Here is a 13,674-nt window from a genome sequence, read left to right on the forward strand (position 1 = left end):
GGCAGTATGTACATTTCAGATTTCCTTGATCCAAGTCAGTATGATTTTAGACCCGGGTACAAGACTGAAACTGCACTTCTGGGAATGGTTCCGTATTACTAAGATTTTAGCCAAACAAATTTGATTTTCTAAACAGGATATAAAGCAAGAAGCTTTCTGCTGATCACTTACTGTCTCTCTCAAATATCCCACAAGAACATTTACCCATACACTCAAAAATGTTAACTGGATATTGCTTCTAAAGACTTTATAACACTGAAAAAGGTGTAACTTGCAGATGAGGCAGCCTTTTCTTTGAATAGGTAACGAAACTACACAAAGCTGCTGTATACAGCAACACGAAAATCAAGGCTCTCCTTTATGCAATTATATTACTTAGTGCACCACTTAATTCATTAATGTAAGTAAAATGTTTTGAAGTCTTTTGATGGAAATCTCTACAGGAAATATTATTGAATTTGACAGTAAGATCCACGGAGAAGGCATACAGACACCTGACCAAACTGTACATATTCTGCTGCCTTAGTAAACAGCTTTCAGGTCTATTATAGGTATATCAGTATGGGTGCACAATTCCCAGTGGTCCTCTATACCATCTATTATGGGAATACTACTTATTACCTACTTTACAGGGGTGGTGGGAAACTGAACGAATGTCAGATATCCTCAAATGAAAGGCTCAATAGAACTGCAAGGTATAAAATATATTGCATTAAAAACTATCTTAAAAGAACATTAAGGTTGCAAAGTCAAGCACTCAGAAGTAACTATGATAGAATTAAGGTGGCCTGTCCAACCTTAATTCGGCCCTCTCGTTCATATGCATTACGATAGTCTTCAATTACATGTTCACATACTATTTTTTCCCCAGAGGACCTCCTGCCTCATTCAGTGCATAGATTGGACAGCGCTCACTGAATGGGTAGCTATTCAGTACTCCTTTTTATCCTCAACATTCAATATGTGGCCCCATGCTTATTTTATTATTACCGCTTACTATTCAAACCCTGCTCTGAAGACAAAATTATTATTACTATTATTATTAATTTCCTCATTTTTATGGCACTCATCACCATAGCATCTGAGTAGTCCACAATCATTAGCGGATTTATCCTCAGGATACCACCCTAGGGTGAGTTGGTATTAATATTTTCAATTTTACAGATGGGGGGCATTATTATAGCACTTTATATGTTCAAAGCACAGCTCCCAGTGACTTCAGGTGCAGCTGTAAGTGCTCAAAACTTCTGCAAATCAGGCTCAGTGTGCCTCAATTTGGGCACCCGAAAACTGGGAAATACATACTGGCCATCTGTGAAAGTTTTAGTTTAAGTGACTTGTCCAGCATCACATAGGAATGCTGTGGCAGAGGCAGGGATAGAATCCAGTTGTCTAGGGATTTAACCATGCGACCAACCTTTCTCTTGCCTCATTCACCACACACCTTCCAACTTCTGCAATAAATGAGACAAAGGTTCTAAAGACAACCACCTCATTCACTATACAACCCTGATACATGCCCAGAGCACCACCCATCCTATGAACTGAATGAGGCAGGGGTCCTGTGGAAAATATAGTAGGGGATCATGTAATTAAAGACTGCATCATAACACACAAGAAGGCTGAATTAAGGTTGTATTTGCAACTTCAATTCTGGTATCTCTTGACTTTGCAACCTTAACATTCTTTTAATGTAGTTTTTAAAATGTAATTTTCTAGGTTTAAAAAAACAAAACTAAAAAAAAAACAAATTCCATCATGTGGAAACATAATGATCCCCACACTGGTCATCAGCAGGGTTGAACCTCCAGGTTTACAGCACAGACCTTGACCACCTGAGCTAATGAAGTAGTTGATAGTAGCAGAATCTTTTATCCTCTGTAGGGGCCAGGCACTAGAGAAGAATGATATACATTTTGCCAGTGGGTTTCACAGATACTGCTGACAGCAGGATTTCTGTATCTCAGCACTCCTCTGGGTTCAATTCTAGGTTCTGAGGGGAGTGCCCTCTAATGGTTACAGACCCTGCTGCTCCTGTTCTTCACCATCCCCCCGCAAGCATGGCCCTTCCCTGCCCCCAATGTTTCTATCTCCCTCTGCTACTGCCCCCTGCAGCCAGTCCCATTCCCCCCCTTCTCCTATAACTGTAGCCTGCTGCCTCCAGTCTATCCCTGTGCCCGTCTGTTCCTCAACCCTTTGCTTTAGAGTCAGGCTACTTCTTCCTTTTCCTTCATGCTGCCTGGGCATCAGCAGGGGAAGACAAAGATGAGTGAGGATAGCTAGTAGCCGCCAGGGAGGGAGCCAGAGGCAGGAAGAGAGTTTGTTATGGAGAGAAGAGAGCTAGGGCTGTGGGGGGAAGGTGTTGAAGAAGCTGGAGGGGTGGGGTGGGCTGGGTTGCAGTCAGCAGCAGCCTAGGGACTTGTGATGCTGTCCAGCGGTGGAGGGAGCCTGCGTGAAGGAACCTGGGACAGCCTCCTCCATTCTGCCCCTGCCCCTTTTCCTCACCACCACCACACACCTCTTACTGCCTGCCGCAGCGAGGGCTGGGGCCGCTGGTGGCTGCTGCCATCTTGGCCTCTCTCCAACAGACAGCTAGAGGCTGGCTCACGTCTAACAGTGGAGAATTGCGAGCGCGTCTCCCTACCCCAGCTGTCGCACTACAGCAGCCCACGGTGGACGGGATGAATGATGGCAGGGCGGCAAGGTTGTCAGAAGACATAATGGCGCTGCTGAACGCAGGTCATTCCCAAGACCTAACATCGGGCAGCAGTGTGTGTGTGTGTGTGTGTGCACACGCGTGTGCGTGTGCTTTGTCACCACAGAGCAGGGGTGGGCAAACGTTTTGGCCCGAGGGCCACATCGGGGTTGCAAAACGGTATGGAGGGCCGGGTAGGGAAGGCTGTGCCTCCGGAAACAGCCTGGCCCCCACCCCCTATCTGCCCCTCCCACTTCCCGCCCCCCTCAGAACCTCCGACCCATCCACCGCCCCCTCCTGGGACCCCCACCCTTAACCGCCCCCACCGGGACCCCACCGCCTTTCCAACCACCCAACTGCCCGCCCCCTATCCACACCCCCGACCCCTGACAGGCCCCCCAGGACCCCTGATCCATCCACCCCCCCGCCCCACTCCTTGTCCCCTGACCGCCCCTTCCTAGGACCCCTGTCCCTAACTGCCCCCCAGGACTCCACGCCCTATCCAACCCGCCCCTCCACTGGAGTAAGGGAGGAGTCAGTGCTCATGAAATGGTCACAGCAGGATTTTTAGAATTGCCAACTTTCTAACTGCACAAAACCAAACACCCCTGCCTTGTGCTCCTCCCCGAGGCCCCGCCTCTTCTCTGATGCTCCACCCCCACTCACCGCTGTCCCCCTCCCTCCATTGCTCGCTCTCCCCCAGCTTCACTCACTTTCACTGGGCTGGGGCAGGAGGTTGGGGTGTAGGAGGGGGTGAGGGCTCTGGCTGGGGGTGCAGGCTCTCGGGGGCAGGAGGGGGCTTAGGGCTGGGGCAAAGGGTTGGATTGCGGGCTCTAGCAGGGAGTTTGGGGGCAGGAGGGGACTCAGAGCTGGGGCAAGGGGTTGGGGTGTGGGCTCCGGCCGGGCGGCACTTACCTCAGGTGGCTGCTGGTCTGCAGTGCAGCGGGGCTAAGGCAGGCTCCCTGCCTGCCCTGGCTCCGCCCTGCTCCCGGACATGCCCAGCATGTCCGGCCCCTAGGCGGAGGTGCGGCCAGGCAGCTCTGCAAGGTGCCCACACTCGCAGGCACTGCCCCCACAGCTCCCATTGGCTGCTGATCTCGGCCAATGGGAGCTGCAGAGCCGGCGCTCAGGGTGGGGCCAGCACACAGAGCCTCCCTGGCCCCAGTGCCTAGGGGCCACAGGGACATGTTGCCACTTCTGGGAGCTGCACAGAGTCAAGGAGCCTGCCTTAGCCCCGCTGACCAGAGCCTTCAGGGTCCCTTTTCAACCGGGTGTTCCAGTCAAAAACTGGATGCCTGGCAACCCTAAGGCTTCTTGCAGCAGGACAGGGAAGTGGGATCTGGGCTGGAAGATAGCTGAAAAGCATGATGTCCCACACAATATAGAACTCTGGACAAAACCCACACTAGACTACATGCCCTCGGGAAAAACACACCTGCTTGGAAGGTTGCTATGTTCTATGCTGTGATTGGTGGGCGGTGTTATAGTACTTTATAATTTCATTGTTTTCTGTTTGATACTTGCCTTGTGATTTGAAACTCTCTTAACTTGACCCTTCTGCTACACTCGGCCACAAAGGAATGCATACCTTCTTACATAGCACTGCAACACTTTTGATATAACTAAATTATTTATTAAAGAATAGAGCAGCTATGTCGAATTTTCTGAATGAAAAACTACCAGGAGGGTCAGATAGATAAGCAAATATGGACACTTAAAGAACTTCAAGTTAAAAAAAAAAGGGAACCATTTTGGAGATGGGAGCCATTGTGGATTTTTTGGGAGGGGAGAAGAGGCATTGAGATGACATACTGGAGTCTTCTCGCTTGCATCAGTGTAAATGAATAACTGTATATAAGTTACATATGTGTAAAATCCTTCAGGCCCATTAAGTTTTACAAAATAGTAGCAGCTTGCTCAAAAGAGGAAATTCTAACAAGCTGAACTTATTCTACAAATGTCTTTGTACATCATAACACTGTATTATGATTATATTTTATATCCTTTAGTTACAAAGACACTATTCTTCCCCTGCAAGGAGATACACATACACTCCAAACACATAAAATTTCAAATGTAAATAGTTTCCCTGTTCTGTAGTACATTTTCATCTCATCTAGAGACACTAAGGGCCTATTTGGTACACGGAATAATAGAGTTGAGTCAAAACTAATGGAGTTATCAAAGATATTGCTGCAACTTCAAAAACTCCAGGTCACACTGATGTGGTGCTCAAATTATGCTCAAAATGTGAGCAGTGTTGCAATGTACTAGAATAAAAACTTCCACTGAACAGATAAGTACAGAAGTAGACAATATTTTGTTTTAGCTTTTATACAAAAGAGAAAGCCATCTTACCATGAGATGTCCATGATAGACTTGTCAAACAGCTCATGTATGACAACTAAAGGTCGTTTCAGACATGTGAGCTTAAAATGGAAAAATACAGGAGACAGAAATTTAGAAATATTATACACAACCACATAATCCCATCCTCTTCCAGAATCTAATAGCATTTACCAAATCTTACCTCCTGCAGGAATGCTATCTGTATGGCTGATGATGTAAGATCTGGAGCGTACCTGGAGTTAGTCATTTCTCTATAGAGCACAACCCATTCCCTCAAAAGTTTGTATGACATTCAAGCCCCACTTTTTGAAACAGATTGACTCTTCTGACCAAAGTAGCCCTCTCTCTGTTGCAGATATAGAGCTCTCTACCAATTCAAAGTAATTCCAGACCCTGGAGAGAGCTTCTGTTCCAACCTTAACTAAGATAAGGAGGTTGCTCATTGGTAACATAAGAGAAAGGCAGAACATAGATCAGGGTAATGCGCTCACTTTCAGACTATCAATGTGTAAGTAAGGAAAGCCAGTCAACAACAAAGGGAAATTACCAATTGTTCCTAAAGAAGGGCAGCCAACCCTGTATTTATGGATCAACTTGATACGACAATAAAGAACTGAATAAGCAAAAGAATTTCCCATAACTTGTTCCAAAACAAAGAGGTGCAGTACCTCTAATTCTCAGCCAGTATACTTAGCATCCCAGATACCTGGCTCTAACAGAAGCTGAAGTAGGAGAAGGTAGTATGGTTTAGTGAATAATGAGGTTACCTGGGATTCAGTAGAGCTGGGTTCTAATTTTGGATCTACCACAGACCTGCTGTGTGACCCCCAAGCGAGTTATTTCACCTCTTTGTTTCTGTTTCCCCTTCCACCATCTATCGGTCTTGTCTATTCAGACTGTAAGGTCTTCAGGGCAAGCACTCTCTCTTACTATGTGTCTTTGCTGTGCCTAGCACGAGATCCCAATCTCTGCAAGGCCCATTAGGAGCTATAATGGGACATACTTAAGTGACACTTTGATTAACAAAACACCGGTTATTTGATATTTTTGCCAGAAAGATTCAGTGTTATACACCTAAGTGATTGATGGATAAATATCACACTTAGGCTGCTTAGAAAGGAAACAGGGAATTACAGGTAGCAACTGGCATGTTCTGGCATATGTCCCTCATTATGAACCCATACACTTTGTTTAAGCCGATTCGCTGCCTTATTACAGCTTCCAAACCAGTCAATCTTACATTAAAGTGGAGGAATAACCATTTTTATCCTCAGCCACAATTTGAAAATATAATTTTACTTTAGACTTTACAATAAAAGTCAAACCAGATGTTCGAAGACTTGGATTTTTTTTTCTTTTTTCTTTTCTTTTTTTTTTAAAAGTTCTTTCTACCCTGCCTCTATTTCCTGGCTGAAAGCAGAAGCTGGGGACTGAGGCCAGTACAAAGCAGGCAGGGGATCAGTCAATGCAGCAGCAGCTAGGCTGTGCTAACTATGTTCCTTGCATTCTGCAGAGCAAGCTCAGGGGAAGCCAGATTCCATGGTAGGGTATGCTGAATATGGGATAGGAGGAAGGCTATTCAATACTCCTTTTTAACCTCATCATTCAATATGAGGCCCCATGCTTATTTACTGCTTACTACTCAAACCCTGTTCTGAAGACAAAATTATTATTATTATTATTAATTTCCTCATTTTTATGGCACTTATCACCATAGCATCTGAGTAGTTCACAATCATTAGCAGATTTATCTTCAGGATACATCCCTAGGGTGAGCTGGTATTCATATTTTCAATTTTACAGATGGGAGGCATTATTTACAGCACTCTATATGTTCAAAGCACAGCTCCCCTTGACTTCAGTTGCAGCTGTCAAGTGCTCAGAACTTCTGCAAATCAGGCTCAGTGGGTCTCAATTTGGGCACCAGCTCCTCTTCTCTGACAACAGCAGCATATTCTATCACTGACTCTCTTAGTCCCTCATGTACCATTAGCCCTTGGAACTGGATTCCCTAGGCCCTTTGCTTCCCGAGTTAGTTTCACAGAGGGAGAGATAGCATAGATTTGTTAGTCTCTAAGGTGCCACAAGTACTCCTTTTCTTTTATCCACAACCTAGTTTCTTCTGGGTCTCTGTACTGCCTACCTTGTTCTGGGCCAAACATCAGCAGAGACCTCAGTCCCCAAAACTTGATCGAGAATAAATCAAAATGTAAATTACAAAAATCAACGGGAGATTTACCTGAATATACTAGAAATTGTGGCTAAGGATATAATCAACTCTTCCTATAATTTTTAAAAACGTTTCAGTGCTTATTTCTAAAACAATTCAGGATAATGAAAACAAACTTATTCCAGTGCAGTGTTTTCCTACAATCCCCTGACAACAGGCAGAGTGGCCAATAAAAACGCTATCTAAATGTAAGATCCTAATTCTGTACACCCTGATCTCTGTGCTAAGTCCTTTAGTTGTCCAAGTGATCACGTCAGCCAATGAAAGCAACAAAGGAAACTCACCCAAACAGAGAGGGACCGATCCTTACTGCCGACAGCACAGCAGCAATAGGGACAGCTTGGCTTGGTGGAGCTCCCATTCTTTTGTTTCTTTTTAAAGATTTTTGGATTGAATTTCTGAAAGGCAGAAAAAAAACAAGCCAAACATATTACAATCAATGAATTATTTTTAGGAGGTATTTGGAGTTTTTTAAGTTAATTTAATGCTCATAAATGACGTCAGGCTAACCTCTCTAGCCCGCATCACACGTTCAGCACAGACAAAAGCAATGTTGGTTTCCTCATACTGCCTACCCAATGTGTCTCAGCCTTGAGCTGGAAGGACACCTTCTATGGGTCAGAGTGTTTTTGTCTCCATAGTCAACTCAGTCTTTGACATCTCTGACAAATGCACCAACAGGAATACCACACTGTATTGGTTTTGTGATGTGAACATCAGCCTGTTTGGAACCAGACTGATTTCAAAGAAGCCACTGAAGAGGCTTCGGAAGGTAAACTTTTGGCCACTCCCGAAGTGGGCTGGATTTGAACTAGTGACCTAGCGTAGGGGTTCTCACAACAATTTTTCGGTGACAATTTTTCCTAAAATACTTAATTAACTTTAGGAAAAACAAATAAACATGCAAAATATACATGTCCAACTCATCGTAAGTTATTTATGCAGAGATTCTTTTTGCAGACTCAATAATAAATATAACGTAGAGTTGTCTCTATTCTTTACTGGATCTAAACAGAATAGAAACACAAATAAGGTGCTTTGCGCATTCTTGTCTTTTTTTGTTGTTTCTTTTGCTTTTTTGATTGCTTTTTTGGTTGCTTTTTGAAAAAAAGACTTGCTAGTTAGTAAGTCTGCTGCTGTGAAAAGTAATATTTGTTAACATCACTTTTCACAGGAGACTTACCAGCTAGCTGTGAGGCTGTGAAAAGTGTTATTAACAAACATACAAATATTAATTTTCACAGCAGACTTACTCAACCCTGGCAAGCCAGGGGACAAATTAAGCCCTCGATGGAGAGGTGGGTAGGCAGACAGCGGGGGCCAGGGGCAATGTGAGGGTGGGGGTGAGCCAAGGGCCAGCACCTGCTGCCACATGGCTGGGGTCCAGGGGTGGAGCGCAAAGCCCCTTGACTGAAGCCTGCCACCCCAGGGCTAAAGCCAGAAGCTGGAGCCTCACTGCCCCTGGGTAGGTGGGAACTCACTGGCTGCCTGCTCCTCCGGTGTTCATGGCTTCACAAGGGGTCAGGGTCCAACCCCTGATGGTGGCCCTAGGGGAGGGTCCACTGCTCCCTCCCACCACCCCTCAAGTCACTGCCCAGGAGGCTGTGGCCACAAGAAAAGCTCCTGGTGGCTGCATGCAGCCACTGTGGTCTCATTTGAGAAACGCTGGAGGGGGGTGAGGGTGGGGGGACAAAGGGGGCAATTGCCCAGGGGCCCAGGTGATTTTAAAGGGCCTGGGAGTCGCCAGTCACCACCACTGCAGCGCGGCCAGGAAATTTAAAAAAAAAGGAGGGGGGAGGGGTAAGGGGGGGGAGAAGAAGCCCTGCCTGTCCCCTCCCCCACCGCTTTCTGCTCTCAGCCCACCCGCTGGCCGACTGAGGGGCAAGAGGGCTTCTCTCCACACCCTGGGAGATCAACAAGGTAGGGGCTGGTATCGGGCAGTGGGTGCTGAGAGGGACTAGGAGCCGTGCAGATTAATGCACGGGCCAACAGCGCCCATGCCCAGGGTGCTCCCAGCCAATTTGGGGCCCCCCAAAAAATGGGCACTCCAGCAGGCAGACAGCCCAAGCCACGGGGCGGAAGAAGCCCCGAGCTCACCTGGGCGCCCTGACAGAAGCCACGCCGGGCAGACGGATGGGCAGGTGGGAGAAAGACCTGGCCCAGGCAGATGCTGTGGGGAGGGGTAGAGGGAAGCCCTGAGCCCCAGTAGAAGCCACGCTGGATGGGGAAGCCCCAGAGCTCCGGCAGAAGCTACAGGAAGAAACAGGTTCCATGACAAGTCCCACTGATTTCAAAGGAGATTTGGCCCTGAGTAAAGAATGCAGGCATGAGGGAAACGGATTAGTTCTAGCCTCTCTACCTTTTCTTTGGGTGGGGGAGGAAGGTGTTAAATATGAAACTAGAAGAGAGGTGATGAGGAAGAGATGGCAATTGTCAGTTCTCTCCTGTTTCTGCTTTCTAGCAATTGTACTAATAAGAATGTTAATAGAATTGGGTCCGAGGCTGTACCTGAAGTTAGCAAAGGATACGTGGGGAGTGTAGAAGTTCCACTTCTTTATGTGGGCAGCCCTTTTCTAAGAGCTCAGTTGTGAGCTGCCTACATTGTGCCCACAGTGAGAAGTAAGAGATGAGAAAGGCATCACCTTACAATTCTGCACATGGAGAGAGAGGAAGGGGGGTACAGGGAAGACAGCAGGTTTGGGGAAAGTAAGTTGTACCAGAAAAAGGGCTTGTGCAGCTTACTTCCCCTAGGGAGCAAGAGGGAGGGGAGGAAGAGACCAAATAGTGATTGAGTCACAATTCAGTAGCCGATATGAACAAGGGGAAGCACAACTATGTGTTGTCCCTCACTCAGGGTAAGTGAGGTGGTGTTATTAACTAAGCGACATTATTAATGTCATTGAGGTGCAAGTGTATGAAACCAAGACCTGCAGATCTTCCTCTGGAAAATATAGATAGTGCAAAGACCTAATAGGAAGCAGTTGTTTTAAGTTCAAGTCGGGGGTGGGGAGGCTGTGTGGCGTGGCCCCTAGGGAAGGGACATACAGGTGGGCCAGTGTGCGTCTGGCAGCTGCTGGTTTGTAAACAGTGCCCTCGCACTGGCCTGGGTGGAGTGGGGCTGGCCCCGCCATGCCATGCCCTGCCCCATTGCCCCTGGCCAGTCCCTCACTCCAGGTACTGACCTCCCCCTGCCATGCTCCACTGCCCCCATGGGGGACTCACAAATATGTTTGGTGCCAGGCCCACAAAAGGTTGATCCGGCCCTGGCCAGAAAAGTGCGCCCAGGAGCACAGCTGGCAGCTCACTGGGCACCAGCCAGTGCAGGCGCAGCACTGCCCAAATGTCAGGTGGACCGCATCCGTGCGGCTTGTGCGTGCATCAGCCGCCGCATGTGGTCCTGCTCCATGCTATCCCTTTCTAGGGGGCCCATTCACTGTTCTGCCCTGGGGCCCAGAATTGCTGTCAGCAGACCTGCTTCCAAATCCATGAAATAAAAAAATTGTATAGGTGAAAGTCTACACTTACCTTCAACTGACAGATTTTTAAACATCCACGTATCAATTAATAACTTTTATCATATTTACATCTACCTATATCAGCTGTTTCCCTCTGTTGCACATAAAATATCAAGAGAGCATATTTTCTCAAAGCTATACTTTAAGGAGACGTTACCCTTTAAATTTACTCACCACGACTGTCACTGCCTTGCGGTGCCCTACAAAATCCATGTTGGTTTTCCATCCATCTCTCTCAATGATCTGAGCAGTAGGTCCAGAATTATTCATGGCATGAGCAGAAACCAGATAGTGTCCATCAGGCGACCAGCTGAGACGCAGAACATGTGTTGTCCCTCCACACTGAGAAGAAAAAAAACACATTAGGCCTTTAAAGGGGTCTAGATTCATTGAACAGAGGCATTTATGACAACTTTTGAGGGTGCAGAAAAAGGAAAGTTAGATTTTACAAACTGTACGAGTGATTTCTTGTTTCTTTCAGGAGTATAACACAATTTCAGCAGTAACATTTCAGTACACTAAATTCTCAGAGCTTCATCCCTATCTACATTGTTGGTCTAATCTAAGTTCTGAAGCTGTAACCTAGGAGCTAGAAAGTGAATAAGAGTATCTGGTTATTGTCAGAAAAGATGCAAAAAAGGAGAATGACTGATATTGAAAAGAGGCTCTCCAGGACAATTTTTTACATGGAAAGAACACCTGAAAATACCATTCTTTATATTCTGCAAGAATGCAGAATTCTATAAAATACTGTACACCAAATATTCATCATCCTGGTTAGTGAAATGGCTGCAACACATCAGTTGCAAATTATGAGACCCAAGTTTGCAAACGCACTACCTCACAGACTCTAAATGGCTGAATGCAAATGAGTGACTATGAAGAACATTGCTAGCCACATCACAACAAACTTACTGCAAAACAATCTACTCATTAGCCCCAGACCTGGAGAGGTCTGATTGCCTTCCTAGCCAAAGTAAAGTAACCAGGCAAACAAAACAGATTTTGGTACTTGCCTTCATGTTTTTACAGCAGATATGCAAGTCTAGTCAAAGTCACTGTACTACATTTGCATCCTGCTCAGAGGCTAATAGACAAACTTACTACGTCTGCAATTCATAAAGCTATTAGCACCTGGCAGATCACTGACTGTGATTAACCTTCAAAAATATTCGATAAAGCTAAGACTACAGTATTTTGCATGTGAACCCTATTAAAATTAAAACTACAAAGGCATCAGTGCAATGAAAAACTGGGAAACAGCACCCCCACCTATTGTTGGCTTTTTATCTCAATTGCCTGGAGACACTTCTCACCCTCCAACCCCTAAAACAACACATCAAGCCACAACACAATGCCCTTGGCAATCATATTATAAAACGCTTAGTGCTGGTAAGGTGCAAATATTGCTCTTCAAAGCTAGGACTTTAACAAATACAAAGACTAAGTTTTGTTTGTTTATTTATCTACTCCTATATGGGCAGAGGGAAGGTATCCTGCCAGAGGGAAGACACCTGCTGCAAACAGGGGAGCAGGATTGATATGCTCCACAGGCAGCTCTATCCAGCCCTTGCAGCTGTGGCATAATGTGCCTCTTTACAGGGATATGGGAGGGCAGAAGCAATCATTTGGGTTAAGACACGCTATTCACAAAGGTTTGTTGATATGGTCTGAACTCAGTTATTTCATGTTCACAAATAGTTGAAACCCCCTTTTTGGGCAGAAAGTCACAGGAGAAGCAGAGAGCTAACTTGTACACATAGGTGGTACTAGCCCATTGGGGGCCATATGCAGGAATATTTTTGCATGCACGCACACACACGCATAAACACACCACAAAATAAAAAGCAAATGGGGGGCCCCTTGAGCTGCTCAGGGTCCTAAGCAATTGCTTAGTCTTCTTAGGCCTAGTGCCAGCTCTGCTTGTACAGTGGGGAACTCCAGGTGGGATAAGAGTAGGCACAAACCACACTGTAAGCATTTCAGTCCTGTTTCATTAGCTAATATTTGTACAGGGCTTTGAAGAGCAGAAGTATTATAACTGTTTTTTAATTTGTTCACTACGTGCTCCTTAACACACGACAGATACCTCATCAAATGGTTTTGTGATGCTGGTTTCTAACTGCCAGTCCATGGTCCGCCACACCTTCAAGCTTCGATCATCAGCCTGAGAGGCTATATATTTCCCAACAGGATCCCAGGTCAATCCCTTCACCAAGCCAGAGTGTCCCTTCAGAGTGGCAAGAATTTCTGCGTACAGCAAAAAGTTAAGAGATAACACTTGGATGCTACCATTCCCTTAAAAAGGTTATTTAACTATAGACAAAAAGTCTAGTGGAGATTTCTAGGGTCCATCTGAAGCACCATATTAAATGCAGCCTGACATTTTTGTTGGATGGTCAAACACCAATGTACCAATCAAGCTCAACCTATGTTCAAATTAAGCTTCTTGTACAAATGAAGCAAGAAACAAAAAGGGGGTATTCTGACAGCATAATGAATGCAAGTCATTGTGCAAGAGATCCAGACCAGCAAAAACCAGTTTATTATGAAACTTTTGTCAAGCACTGGAAAGTAAACAGCAGTTTAATTGGAACCTAGTTAAAATATGCACTTATTCCTCCCTCTGTTCTCACTAACCATCACAACAGCTTCAACGTGGTGCATTTGTGTACATGATCTATGTCCAGGTTACATATTAAATACTGTTTAAGCCTGACAGGCCCACTAACCTAGGGACAATGATATCTATACCACCCTGTTGGACAGTGTTCAACTGCCACTCCTGATCTCTTGCCTCTCAGATTGTTTAAGGGGAGGCTGGGAGCACTGTATAACAGCATTTTTAGCTTGGGAGGGTATCACCTCAGGTCAACTCTTCTAGC

At 45.8% G+C, this 13,674-nt stretch overlaps 1 protein-coding gene across 1 annotated transcript in view; it reads right to left on the bottom strand.

The window, feature by feature from the left end:
* The window catches only part of HIRA (histone cell cycle regulator), a 57,512-nt gene that overhangs the window by 23,282 nt on the left and 20,556 nt on the right, over positions 1 to 13,674 (bottom strand). The window contains exons 7-10 of the mRNA XM_048821487.2: positions 12,879 to 13,039; positions 10,964 to 11,131; positions 7,559 to 7,672; positions 5,054 to 5,124 (exon numbers count right to left, since the gene is read on the bottom strand). Coding sequence (XP_048677444.1) covers positions 5,054 to 5,124; positions 7,559 to 7,672; positions 10,964 to 11,131; positions 12,879 to 13,039 — 514 coding nt within the window. The remainder of the gene's footprint in view (positions 1 to 5,053; positions 5,125 to 7,558; positions 7,673 to 10,963; positions 11,132 to 12,878; positions 13,040 to 13,674) is intronic.

Source organism: Caretta caretta, chromosome 15 (assembly GCF_965140235.1).
Source record: "Caretta caretta isolate rCarCar2 chromosome 15, rCarCar1.hap1, whole genome shotgun sequence".
NCBI lineage: Eukaryota > Metazoa > Chordata > Testudines > Cheloniidae > Caretta > Caretta caretta.